The sequence below is a fragment of the Sapajus apella genome, unplaced genomic scaffold (assembly GCF_009761245.1).
Source record: "Sapajus apella isolate SASKATOON/1434 unplaced genomic scaffold, GSC_monkey_1.0 scaffold45, whole genome shotgun sequence".
Lineage (NCBI taxonomy): Eukaryota > Metazoa > Chordata > Mammalia > Primates > Cebidae > Sapajus > Sapajus apella.
The window spans coordinates 19,201,661-19,214,885 of record NW_022436985.1 but is presented as its reverse complement, the minus strand read 5'-3'; the positions used below and the strand labels follow the sequence as shown (position 1 = coordinate 19,214,885).

The window sequence follows — 13,225 nt, the reverse complement described above, 5'->3', positions numbered from 1 at the left end:
CCAAGAGTGAGACCAGAAGGGGCACACACACCACTTCCACCCACATCCTTAGTCACATGACACACCTGCCTACAAGGGAAGCAAGGAAATGTGTCTGACTAAAACCTTTATCAAAGAAATTTCATTTCAATTACAACAACCAGTGCAAATATAGTATCTCTGGTTAAGTCCATGTGTCGTTTACAAGATTTATTCTTCTCCCACACTGAGTATAGAGATGGAATAGGAATTTAACAAATACAGTAAAATAGCCCCCATCTGTAAAAAGGAAGAATGGAAAAAACAAAATTAAAACCACTATGAAAATGATAAGTGGGAAATGGGCAACCAGGAATCTGTCATAAATATATTACCCCCATTTTATAAATAATGAGATTAAGAGCTCATTATTTAGCATTAAAATCTTATTTCAGATTGTCTTGAGAATCATTTTCAAAAAACTTTTTCTTAAAGTTTTTCATCTTATATCAGATACTTTTATTGTATAGTTATTCCTTTGAAATTGATATATAGGCTGGGCATGGTGGCTCACGCCTGGAATCCCAGCACTTTGGGAGGCCGAGGCGTGTGGATCACTTGAGGTCAGGAGTTCAAAACAAGCCTGTCCAACATGGTGAAACCCTGTCTCTACTAAAAATACAAAATTAGCCGGGCATGGTGATGCATGCCTGTAGTCCCAGCTACTCGGGAGGCTGAGGCAGGAGAATCGCTTGAACCTGGGAGGCAGAGGTTGTAGTGAACCAAGATCGTGCCACTGCATTCCAGCCTGGGCACCAAGAGCAAAACTCCATCTCAAAAAAAAAAAGAAAGAAAGAAATTGATATATAGTAACCTTCAAGGACTGTGCTTTCATGTACTTTGTCCCAGTTTACAGGCAGGGAAACTGCCCTTCTTTAAGTGTTCTGCTGACATCTTCATTACCACTTGGATGAAACCTACCCTCCTTCTGTAGCATACAAGGCGCAGCCTCCCCTCTGGTTTCATCTCAGATCTAGCCTTCTATCCACATTAAATATCTTGCCAATCCCTGAACCCATCAGCCCATCCATACCTCCATGCTTTTGCAATTCCCCCAACCCTTCCTGCTCTTTTCCTTTTCCTCCTGCAAAACTTACTCCTCTGAGACCCAGCCCAGCTTAAATGCTAACCCCTTTGTGACAGCTTCCCTGACGTCCCATACGGTGCTATCAGCTCCCTCCTCCTGGTTCCTACTCTGTTCCAGCTTCTCTGCTGTAACACAGCTCATTATCTCGTAATAGTCTATCTGCTGTCCCAAGCTTTCACCGTGAACTTCTCCAGAGTGGACGGCACATCTGATTCATCTTAAATCCCCAGAACCACATGCTAAGCATGTGGTATGTTCTAAGAAAGCATCTTTTAGGAGCTTATCTTTGAGGTGAGGAGGTAAAATACATAGGTAAGTGACAAAATGAAGAACTCCCACTAAGCACTCCCTGCTATGCACACTGTGAGAAATACAGAATAATATCAAGACCGTAGTTGTTCAAGGAAAAGAGAGACAGAGGCTGGGAAGTTATATAAGGATTCCTGAAAAGTGAGACCATTTATGGCCCATATTGTGATATGGGAAATGCGTAGTTTTAGAAAGGAGGTGAAAAAAACTGCAGGATTAAAGACATGTACCTAAAACTGTGCTTGGCACGTTTGAAGGGGTACTGAGGAATTGACCTAAGTAGTATTTAGGAATGGTGAAAAGCAGGACTCAAAGCGTGGGAGGCTATGCTATTTGTCTTGCATTCATTTCTTTAACAAGTATTTATGGAATGTTTACTGTGTGTCAGAGGAGGTTCTGGGCACCTTGAATACGTCGGTAAACAAAATAAAGATCCCTAAGTATAGGACTTCAAGTAAGGAGACACAAAACAGTAGACATAATAAGCAAACTATAATGTATGCCAGAAAGTGATATGTGCTATGGGAAAGTAAAAGGTATAGAGCAGGGTAAGGGGAAGCAGGAATGGGAAAACATTATAATTTATAATTAGAATGCTCCCAGTAGACCTCATTTGAGCAAAGACTTGAAGGAGGTGAAGCAGTTGGCTATGCAGAAACATGGGGAACAGGGTTCCTGGTAAAGTTGCTGAGATGGTAGCATTTGGGCATGTTTGGAGAACAACAAAGTGGCCCATATGGCTGGCATGGAGTGAGCAAGGAAGAGGGTAATAGACAATAACACTGAAGAAGTAAGGAGTTGGGGTAGGGCCACAGAGTGGGGCCCTGTAAACCAGTATGTGGCCTCTGGCTTTTACTCTCTAGTGCAAGGAGAACCCCTGCAGGGTTTGAATAGAGCTAGACATGATCTGACCAGGCATGGATTGTTCCGCCTATTTGAATATTTCTATTAATGTGGGGTTACTATTCACATTAAAGGTGTCAGTTTCCATGTAATTTAAGTATGTTATACAAAGTTTCATTTCCTGCTGATCTACACTTTGGAGGAAAACTGCAGACATACAGACTTTTAAAGTAGGAAGGAGATTCGAAACAGCAGCCCTGAAAGTCTACATGGTTTGTTAAAATCATACAGCCATGGCTGAGGCAAAGCCAAGCTGGGGTTGCACAGTTCCCAGTTTCCAGCCTGTGCCAGTCCACTACACTGACCCCAGGATATGACATAAAAGTTTTGGATATGACATAAAAGTTTTATTATTGTTTTTAACCAAATCTTTGCTATCACTTTAATAATAAATAGACACATACCCCAAAATGGTCAAAACAAGCACAGCATTTATGAGAACTGTTCACAGATCCCTCACAATCAAGTTACAATGAAGATTCATAGCCCTGCTCTCTCCATTCAATGCATGACAGACTCCAAAGCCCCTTGAAGAAGGTTCCTGAAGCTTCTGAATGCTTGGCTGCCTTCCAGGCCATCTGACAGGGTTGGAGGGGCTACCCAGTGAGAAGTGTGGGAGATGAAGTAGGAGAGAGGTCCAAAATTTGCTGCTCACAGAATCATGATCTGGAGAATCCTGGGCCCCTCATAAACAGGGAAGTTCCCAAATCCCCATGAGTGGTTTCTAATGAGAAGTGATCTTGTTCTTCTACTTTGTAAAGGAATGAGGCTACAGAGTTTGAAAGGGGAACCTCAAAATTGAGTGTGAGTGAAATGGGTGCAGGGGCATCCTGCAGGGTTCTGCTTCCATATGCTCTGGAATGGTGTCCTGGAATCCTGAGGCATTTGCTACCTTCTCTGTAGGAGCAGCACCTGACACTGTCACATCTTCAGAAATAAAAGCTTTTTGTCCATTTGGGAATGCATTGATTAGGGTATTAGTCAACAAGAAACACTAAACAGGAATTGCAAAGAAGTCTCAAGAGATCCAAAGGAAATGGCCGATTCTGTTCTGTCATCACCTGAGCCTTCTAGGTTTTCCTATGTAGTGTGCGTTTCTCAACTTTCCTCATGAGAATGACCTGAATACATGAAAGTAGCTCTATTTAACACCTCTGGATAATACTCTGAAGGTTAGGATAATTGGAGTGAGTTCTCAAAATAGTGTTTGCAGACTTGTAAGGATCTTAGATGCTTGATACAAATACCACCTGAAAATTGTTTAGTGAGATCCGTGTCTTTCTGGGTAGGCCAGCAACCTATCAGTTGTTCCCTATGATCACAGTCTGCTCTGAATGTTTCCAGGAAGGACTACTCGGGAGAGTACACCATCTACCTGATCCCTTGCACGGTGCAGCCCACTCAGCCATGGGTTGACCCAGGAGAAAAGCCTTTGGCCTGCACTGCACATGCTCCAGAAAGGTAGGAAAATATAGTCAATCCTCATTATTTGCTGAATTCCTTATTTGTGAATTCTCCTACTCACTAAAGTTTATTTTTAACCCCCAAATCAATACAATGCTTTCATAGTCATTCAATGACATGCACTGCAGAGTGGCAAAACATCTGTCACCTTACACACACATCCCCTGCTGAGGTCGGACCTGGTGATACTCTGCCTTCTTGTTGCAGCTCTCATGCTATAAACAAGCGTCCTGTGCACAGTCTATTTAGTGCCATGGTTTTTTCATTTTTGTGGCTTTTGTCGATGATTTATCCATTTAGAACGGCTCCCAAGCATATTGCCAAAGTGCTTTCTAGTGTTTCTAAGCATGAGAAGGCTGTAATGTGCCTTATGATAACCATGAGTTCAATGTAAATGAATCAACAATATATATTAACTAAGAGATCTTTACACAAAACAGACATAAAACCTCGTTATATATTGACTGGTTGATATAAATGTTTTGACCAGGGGCTCATAGGAACCCAATCCTATATTTATTCTAGTAGCAATGGCTCAATATTCACTAATTCATTGTCTGTGAAGACTTTATAGAGCATAACAACTGTGAATAATGAGAATCAAGCATACATCAGCCCATATCCACCTCAGACCTGAGACTGTGTTGTGCTGTATATTCATTCATTCGTTCATTTCATTCGTTCATATTTATTCAGCTCTTCTCATGTGCTTTGCTCTGGCCAAGGCATTGAGATGATAACACCACATTAGAGCAGGATTAAAAGTAATCTGTGCTCTCAGGCAGTTTATAGTCTAAGGTTACCTTTCTAGGAGCTGAGCAAAGTATATAGGAAACATTTCCGAGATAAAATGCCCAAGACAGAATCTGACATTAACATTAAGAGAAGACTATTTGAAATGTGGCTTTTAAATAAAAGACTGAGAATTGGCTATTGGATTTGGCAATACTGAGGTCATTGGTGAACTCAGCCAAGGGCAGGTTTGGTGGACTAAAGGGGAGAGAAGCCTGATTGGGGTGAGTTTGAGAGAGAGGAGAGAAAGTAGAGATGGCAGGGATAAACAGTGCTTGAGGAGTTGCTATAGAGAATGCCAGAGAAAAGGGACAGTAACTAGAAACAGATGAGGAGTCAAATAAAAAGCAGGTTTTATTTGCTTTATTTCCTGATGCTTGTATGCTGGTGGGAATAATATAATAGAGGGGAAATTTGATGATATTGGGGATAGAGAGAAAACTTGCAGAGCCAGGTCCTTGAGTAGGGCAAGGGAGTAGATCCAGGGCATGAGGGAAGGGCTGGCCATAACTACAAGCACAGAGAGTTCATCTACTGAAGAGGCAGGCAGTAAATCAATGGAAGCAGGTGAAAGGAGAATTAGAAGAGTGGGAGGGTAAGGATGACAAAGTGGGTATCTGATTGAATCTATGCTCTCTGTGAAATGAAAATCCATGCATTTGCTGTAAGTGAGGAATGTCGATGTTTGAGAAGAAAGGAGGAAAGAAATAGGGCCATCTCAGACAGTGGAAAAGTAAATATGCTAGAGGGTTACAGCTAGCAACAGATCAGATGGTGTGGAACTGCTTTTAAATTATCAAATTATAGACATAAAACTGTACATATTTAAACCATACAATTTGATAAATTTTTACCAATGTATACACTTGTGAAGAATCACCATAGTCAAGAGAGTGACAAGACAGTGAACATATCCATTTCCAAAAAGATTCCTCGTGCGCCTTTGTAGTTCCTCCCTCACATCATCCCTTCCCTTTCCACGGATTACCACCAATCTGCTTTCTGTCACTATAGATGAGTTTGCATTTTCTAGAGTATTTTATAAATGACATCATACAGTGTGAATTCTCTCTCTCTGGCTCATCTCACTCAGCATAATTATTTTGATTCATCTGTGTTGGGTGTATCAGTATTTGTTCCTGTTATTGCTGGGTTGTACTTCATGGCATAGATGTACTACAGTTTGTTTATCCGAGATCAACTGATGAGCATTTCAATTGTTTCCAGTTTGGGGCTATGATAAATAAAGCTTCTATGGACCTACATGTACAAGTTTCATATGAACATGTGTTTTCTGTTTTCTTATGTAAATACCTAAAAATGGAGTGACTGGATCATATGACAGATGTATGTTTTAACATTTAAAGAAACTGCCAAAGAGTATTCCAGTGTGTTTGTGAATATGTAACTATGTATGTCCATTCCCGCTATGACAGTGTACGCGCTCCCTTTCCCCGGCATTCTGCTGTGGTTGTGAGGTCATGGTGTGGTTGAACAATTAAGGAGTGGGAGGAAAATAAGAGAGGAGCTGGAAAGACATAAGGTGGTAGAGAACAAGGTGTTGGAAATGAGATTTTTGGTGATGGTGCCTAATGGAACTCTGAAGAGTAGGTAGCTGTAGCAGAGTGGTGAACAAGCTGTTTGGAGGTGAGGAAGTCAAGGATCTGGGAGTCTGGGGTAGTCGATAGTTCATCTGAGTGGATGTTTAAGTCACAAACATTCATGGCAGGAACAATGCCAGGAAGCACCATAGTTAGCCAAAAGAAGGCAGGAAGGTAACCAGGAGAATGGTAGTTGGCTGCAGTGAGGAAGAACAATGGGAAAATAATCTGATGGGATATCCTGGGGAATTTTAATTCATTTATTATTTTTTTTAATTATGCAACAGTTCAGATATTCAGAAGACTCTCTATATATATAGTCTGATATATATACATATATATATATCATAGAGCAGATCCATCACCCACCATAAGAAACCGAAGAAACAAAACGTTACCAGTACTCCTTCAATACGCTCAAGGCCCCTACCCAATCATACTCTCTCTCTCTTCCCCAATAGGGTCACCATTAACCCTATTATATTTGTATTTATCATTAATTGTTTTAGTTTATGATTATATCTTATGTATACTTCTGCATGGTTTTGCAAGTTTTTGAACTCTATACAGTAGCTCCCCCTTATCCTTGGAGTGTATGTTCCAAGACCCCCAGTGGATGCCTGAAAACACGCATAATATGAAACCCTATATGTACAATGTTTTTCCAATCCGCTAACCAAGACAGCTACTAAATGACTAACAGGTGGGTAGTGTATACAATGTGGAGATGCTGGATGAAGGGATGATTTCTGTTCTAGGCAGGATGGAGAAGAAAAGCACAAGATTTCATCATGCTAGTCAAAATGGCACGTGATTTAAAACTTACAAATTGTTTATTTCTGGAATTTTTTTTGTTTAATATTTATGGACCATGGTAGACCTCTGGTAACTGAATCTGAGGAAAGCTAACTCATGGATGAGGGGGGATCTACTGTATATAAGTTTCATACAACATGAATTTTCTCTGCTACTTTTTTTAAAAAACTCAGTGAATCATTTGTTGATTTATTTGTATTGATTCATGTATCTGTAGCTTGTTGCTTACTGCATTAAGGTATTCATTGTAGGAAAATTCCACAATGTATTTGAATACTCCCTTTGGCTTATTAATTTCAGATTCTCTCTATTACAAAGAAAATTCTTACTTATATATTTCTTGGTACACAAATGTAAGAAGAGTTTCTCCAGGGTAGGTTCTGTATTTGTGTGTGTGTGAGAGAGAGAGAGACAGAGTTTTGCTCTTGTAGCCCAGGCCAGAGTGCAAGGCGCGATCTCAGCTCACTCACAACCTCCTGTGTCCAAGTGATTCTCCTGCCTCAGCCTCCCAAGTAGCTGGGATTACAGGCATATGCCACCATTCCCAGCTCATTTTTGTATTTTTAGTACAAAAATGTTGGTCAGGTTGGTCTCAAACTCCTGACCTCAGGTGATCCGCCCACTTTGGTCTACCAAAGTGTTGGGATTACGGGTGTGAGCCACTGCACCCAGCCATTTCTGGATTTTTAAAGGGGAGAGATAATCAATGGTTTGAAACTGGCAAAAAGGATCAAGGAAGACACCAACACTGTCCTCAGGCCTTGTGTGGCATAAATGTGGGAGGTGGCAGAGGAAGAACGTGTCTGAGGATACTGAGGCTTCAGAGGTGGGGGTCCTTGCCTTACATCAGGGAGATTATTACTTGCAGGTGCCCCATTATTCCCAGGGTGACTTTCCCCCTGGGCCTAACCTTGCTTTAGATCCTGTATATGATTCCATATGGATCCAACAGAACTACAACACACACACAAAATCAAGACTGACACAGGAAATTCAGACTTAATACAAGAGAATTATGTCTCATATTGTGACTATTTTGGGGAGGTCTGTCACATATTTTAACCTTATAAAAAATAATCTCAGATTCTTTATTTATTTCTTTAACCAATACTGAATATTTTCTCATGTGCCTGGAGCTATGGTGAATTCTAGTAATAACAGCATCAACAAGAAAAATCTGTTTCCCTGAGTCAGGTAAATAAGCATGTGATGCAGCCAGTGGTTATCTCAAAGCCGTTGAAGCAGGGTTGTGAGGGCTCCAAGTTCTTCCTATCAGTCCAACCCTCTCAAATCTACCACTGGGGTACCTTCAACAGAAAGCAGGGAATGGGCAGATGGACTCTGCTGGAAAGGTAAATAATTGAAAGGTCATTCATTCGCTATTCTTTAACATATATATGTGTCAGGAACTTGGCTAGCACTGGGTACACAATGATGAGATGGACTATAGAACCTTTAGTGGGTAAAGCAGGCTTCAATCAGTCAGTCACATATTTAAATAAAATTTCAGACCATGATAAGCACTGTGAGAGAAAAGCACAAAGTGTAATAGGAAGCGATGATAAGGGGCCTAACTATCCTAGGAGGTAAGAGAAAGAGGGAAAGTTTTCTAGAGAAAGTGGTGATTGAGTTGAAACCTAAGAGATAAGTAAGCATTAACTAGGCAAAGGAGAAGAGGAAAAAAAAAAGGAGAGGGTGTTCTGGCAGAATGTGCAGGAATGCCAAGGCCAGAAAGCTATAGAATTCATTATCACTCATCTCAAATTAGTCCTTAGGGCTTCCAAGCAATGTACAATGCAATGGTTCCCTCATCTATTCTCATTCCTCTCACCTATTTTTTTATGATTTAAAAACAAAAAACAAAACAACTTTATTATGCTTTAAGTGCTGGGATACATGTGCAGGATGTGCAGGTTTGTTACATAGGTATACATGTGCCATAGTGGTGCGCCCGTTGACCCATCATCTGTATTAGATATTTCTCCTAATGCTATCCCTCCCCTAGCCATCCACTTGCCAACAGGTCCCAGTGTGTGATGTTTCCCTCCCTGTGTCCATGTGTTATCATTGTTCAACTCCCACTTATGAATGAGAACATTTTTTATGTTTTCTGTTCCTGTGTTAGTTTGCTGAGAATGATGTTTCCAGCTTCATCCATGTCCCTGCAAAGGACATGAACTCATCCTGTTTTTATGCCTGCATAGTATTCCATGGTGTATATGTGTCACATTTTCTTTATCCAGTCTATCATTGATGGCCATTTGGATTGGCTCCAAGTCTGCTGTTGTGAATAGTGCTCCAATAAACATACATGTGCATGTGTCTTTATAGTAGAATGAGTTATAATCCTTTAGGTATATACCCAGTAATGGGATTGCTGGGCCAAATAGTATTTATGGTTCTAGATCCTTGAGGAATTGCCACACTGTCTTCCACAATGGTTGAACTAATTTACACTCCCACCAACAGTGTAAAAGTGTTCCTATTTCTCCACATTCTCTCCAGCATCTGTTGTTTCCTGACTTTTTAATGATTGCCATTCTAACTGGCATGAGATGGTATCTCATTTTGGTTTTGATTTGCACTTTTCTAATGACTAGTGATGATAAGCTTTTCTTCATGTTTGTTGGCCGCATAAATGCCTTCTTTCGAGAAGTGTCTATTTATATCCTTTGCCCACTTTTTGATGAGGTTCTTTTTCTTGTAAATTTAAGTTCCTTGTAGATTTTGGATATTAGCCCTTTGTCAGATGGATAGATTGCAAAAATTTTCTTCCTTTCTATAGGTTGCCTGTTTACTCTGATAATAGTTTCTTTTGCTGTGCAGAAGCTCTTAAGTTTAATTAGATCCCATTTATCAATTTTGGTTTTTGTTGCCACTGCTTTTGGTGTTTTAGTCATGAAGTCTTTGCCCATGCCTATGTCCTGAATTATATTGCGTAGGTTTTCTTCTAGGGTTTTTATGGTTTTAGGTCTTACGTTTAAGTCTTTAATCCTCCTTGAGTTAATTTTTGTTTAAGGTGTAAGGAAGGGGTCCAGTTTCAGTTTTCTGCATACAGCTAGCCAGTTTTCCCAACACCGTTGATTAAACAGGGACTCCTTTCCCCATTGTTTGTTTTTGCCAGGTTTATCAAAGAGCAGATGGTTGTAGATGTGTGGCATAATTTCTGAGGCCTCTGTTCTGTTCCATTGGTCTATATATCTGTTTTGGTACCAGTATCATGCTGTTTTTGTTTCTGTAGCCTTGTAGTATAGTTTGAAGTCAGGTAGTGTGATGCCTCCAGATTTGTTCCTTTTGCTTAGAATTGTCTTGGCTATACAGGCTCTTTTTTGGTTCCAGATAAAATCTACAGTAGTTTTTTCTAATTCTGTGGAGAAAGTCAATGGTAGCTTGGTGAAGATAGCATTGAATCTATAAATTACTTTGGGCAGTATGGCCATTTTCATGATATTGATTCTTCCTGTCCATAAGCATGGAATGTTTTTCCATTTGTTTGTGTCCTCTCTTGTTTCCTTGAGCAGTAGTTTTTAGTTCATTTTGAAGAGGTCCTTCACATCCCTTGTAAGTTGTATCCCTATATATTGTATTCTGTTTGTAGCAATTGTGAATGGGAGTTCACTCATGATTTGGCTCTGTTTGTCTATTATTAGTGTATAGGAATGCTTGTGACTTTTGCACATTGATTTTGTATCCTGAGACTTTGCTGAAGTTGCTTATCTGCTCAAGGAGATTTTGGGCTGAGATGATGGGGTTTTCGAAATATATAATCATGTCATCTGCAAACAGAGATAATTTGACCTCTTCTCTTCATATTTGAATGGACTTTATTTCTTTCTCTTGCCTGATTGCCTGGCCAGAACTTCCAATACTGTGTTGAATAGGAGCACTGAGAGAGGACATCCTTGTCTCGTGCCAGTTTTCAAATGGAGTGCTTTCAGTTTTGCCTATTCAGTATTATATTGGCTGTAGGTTTGTCACAAATAGCTCTTAGTATTTTGAGATACGTTCCATCAATACCTAGTTTACTGAGAGTTTTTAGCATGAGGAGGTGTTAATTTTATCTAAAGCCTTTTCTTTCTCTCACCTATTTTATTCCTTCCTACAAACTTGCTGCTTCTCCCCTATTGTCACCTTCAACTGGTTACCTTTTTGTCCTGTTGGAGTGAGGAAGCAGAAGAAATCAGAAGAGAACTCATACAAGCTCCTAGCATCATACCTACATCTGTGCATCAGACCTACCAGCATGTATCTATGCATGTACCCCACGTGGCCCACACAATCTAAAATATTTACCATCTGGCTGTTTACAGAAAAAAAAATTGTCAACCTCTCTGTTCTAGGTGCTTATACCCAAATCTTAACTATATCCTTGAGACTTCTCCTATTCTGGCACAGTCAGCAATGCTTTTAGGCTGCCCCTTTAAAATATATTTGAAATTCAATTATTTTAGCTGCCCTCCTGGCAATAGCCCTGGTCAGAACAATAATCATCACTTATCTAAATTATTGAAATAGCCTCTTAACAAAGTCCCCTACAGCCACCCTGCAGTCTCTTCTTAGCACAGCAAACCCCACTCACTTTCTCAAAACACTCCACGGTTTTAATAAAACCCAAAGTCCTGACCGTACAGGTAAGGTTTAATGGGATCTGGTCCCAAGTCACCTCTCTGATCTTACCTCCCTCACTGTATTCCAGCCACCCTGGCCAACTGGCCATTTCTCTAATGTATTGTACACACTCTTACCCCAAAACTTTTGCCCTGCCATTTCCTCTTCCTGACGGCCTCCTCTCCACGTAGCCACATGCCTTATTCCAGTGCCTGCTTCAAGCCTTTGCATGAATGTGTTCCTCTCACTGAGGCCTCCCAGGACTAAGTTTCTTCCTTTCTCTCTCCTTATAGTGTATATTTAAGGTGAAAAACATTATATTTCATACATAGTGAAATGATTACTACAGACAAACAAATTAACGTATCCATCTCCTCACCCAGTTACCTTCATGCACATGTGTGTAGGATAAGAGGACCTGAAATCTACTCTCTTAGGAAATTTTCAGTACACAGTATTATTGCAACTTTGCACCTTTTGACTTACATTTCTCCACATTCCCCTCCTCCTCACCCCTGGTAACCACTGTTCTCTTTGTTTCTATGTATCTGGCTTTTGGAGTTTTTTTTGCCCCTGCCCAAACCCAACTTTTTTTTGATTCCATATACAAGTAAAATTGTGCAGTATTTTTCTGGTCTGGCTTATTTCATATACTATAATGTCCTCCAGGTTCATCCATGTGGTCACAAATGGCAGGATCCCTTTATTTTTTAAGACTGAATATTTCATTGTGTGTATATACATCACATTTTCTTCGTCGATTAATCCATTGATGGACACTGGTTGTTTCCACATCTTAACTATTGCAGATAATGTTACAATGAACATAGGAGTGCAGATATCTCTACAAGATGCTCATTTCACCTTCTTTGGGTATATACAAGGAATAGGGATTGCTGGGTCATGTAATAGCTCTAGTTTTAATTTTTTGAGGATGCTCCATACTGTTTTCCATAGTGGCTGCACCAGTTTACACCCGTGTCCACATTATTTAGAATTTTCAGCTGAACCTCCTTCTAGCATTACCCTTTCTCTGCCTAATTTTCCTCCTTATCACCTGTTACCTTTTAGCATGCTATATTATTTTTTATTTATTTTGCTTTCTATCTCCTCTTAGAGGGTAATTTTCCCGAGATCATGTTTTTCTGTTTTGTCCACAAATGAACTCCTATTACTAGAATGATGTCTAATGTTTAATATATGCTCAGTGAATATTTGCTGAATAAATGAGTCCTGAGGCACTAGAGATCATGAAGTAGAGAATTGGTCAGGAGATCAAAAGAAGGCCAGTCTGGCTAGATCCCAGAAAGGGAGGGAAGAGGAAGAGAAGCAGGAGATAAGGCTGAAGAAATAGGCAAAGGCCAGAGCTTTACAGGTCATAGCAAAAATATTGCTCTTGCCTCCAAAGGATTTTGGAAACCACTGAAGGATCTTAAGCAAATTTGAGTCTTTGAAAATGACACTGGCTTATCCGCTGCAGCACGGAGAATAGCCTAGAGGGAAATAATAGTGACTCCAGAGAGACCAGTTAAGGGCCTGGCACCTCTTTTGTTGCCTTTCACTGAGATGCTTACACTAGAAGGAAGAGCAAGTTTGCAAGAGAAGAGCATATCAAGATTGGGTTATC

The 13,225-nt window shown here is 40.2% G+C and overlaps 1 protein-coding gene across 3 annotated transcripts in view; it reads left to right on the top strand.

Annotated features, from left to right (window-relative positions):
• The window catches only part of FRAS1 (Fraser extracellular matrix complex subunit 1), a 464,791-nt gene that overhangs the window by 441,232 nt on the left and 10,334 nt on the right, over positions 1 to 13,225 (top strand). For all 3 annotated transcript variants that reach the window (XM_032239833.1, XM_032239834.1, XM_032239832.1), the window contains one exon: positions 3,662 to 3,778. In XM_032239833.1, the coding sequence (XP_032095724.1) occupies positions 3,662 to 3,778 (117 nt within the window). The remainder of the gene's footprint in view (positions 1 to 3,661; positions 3,779 to 13,225) is intronic.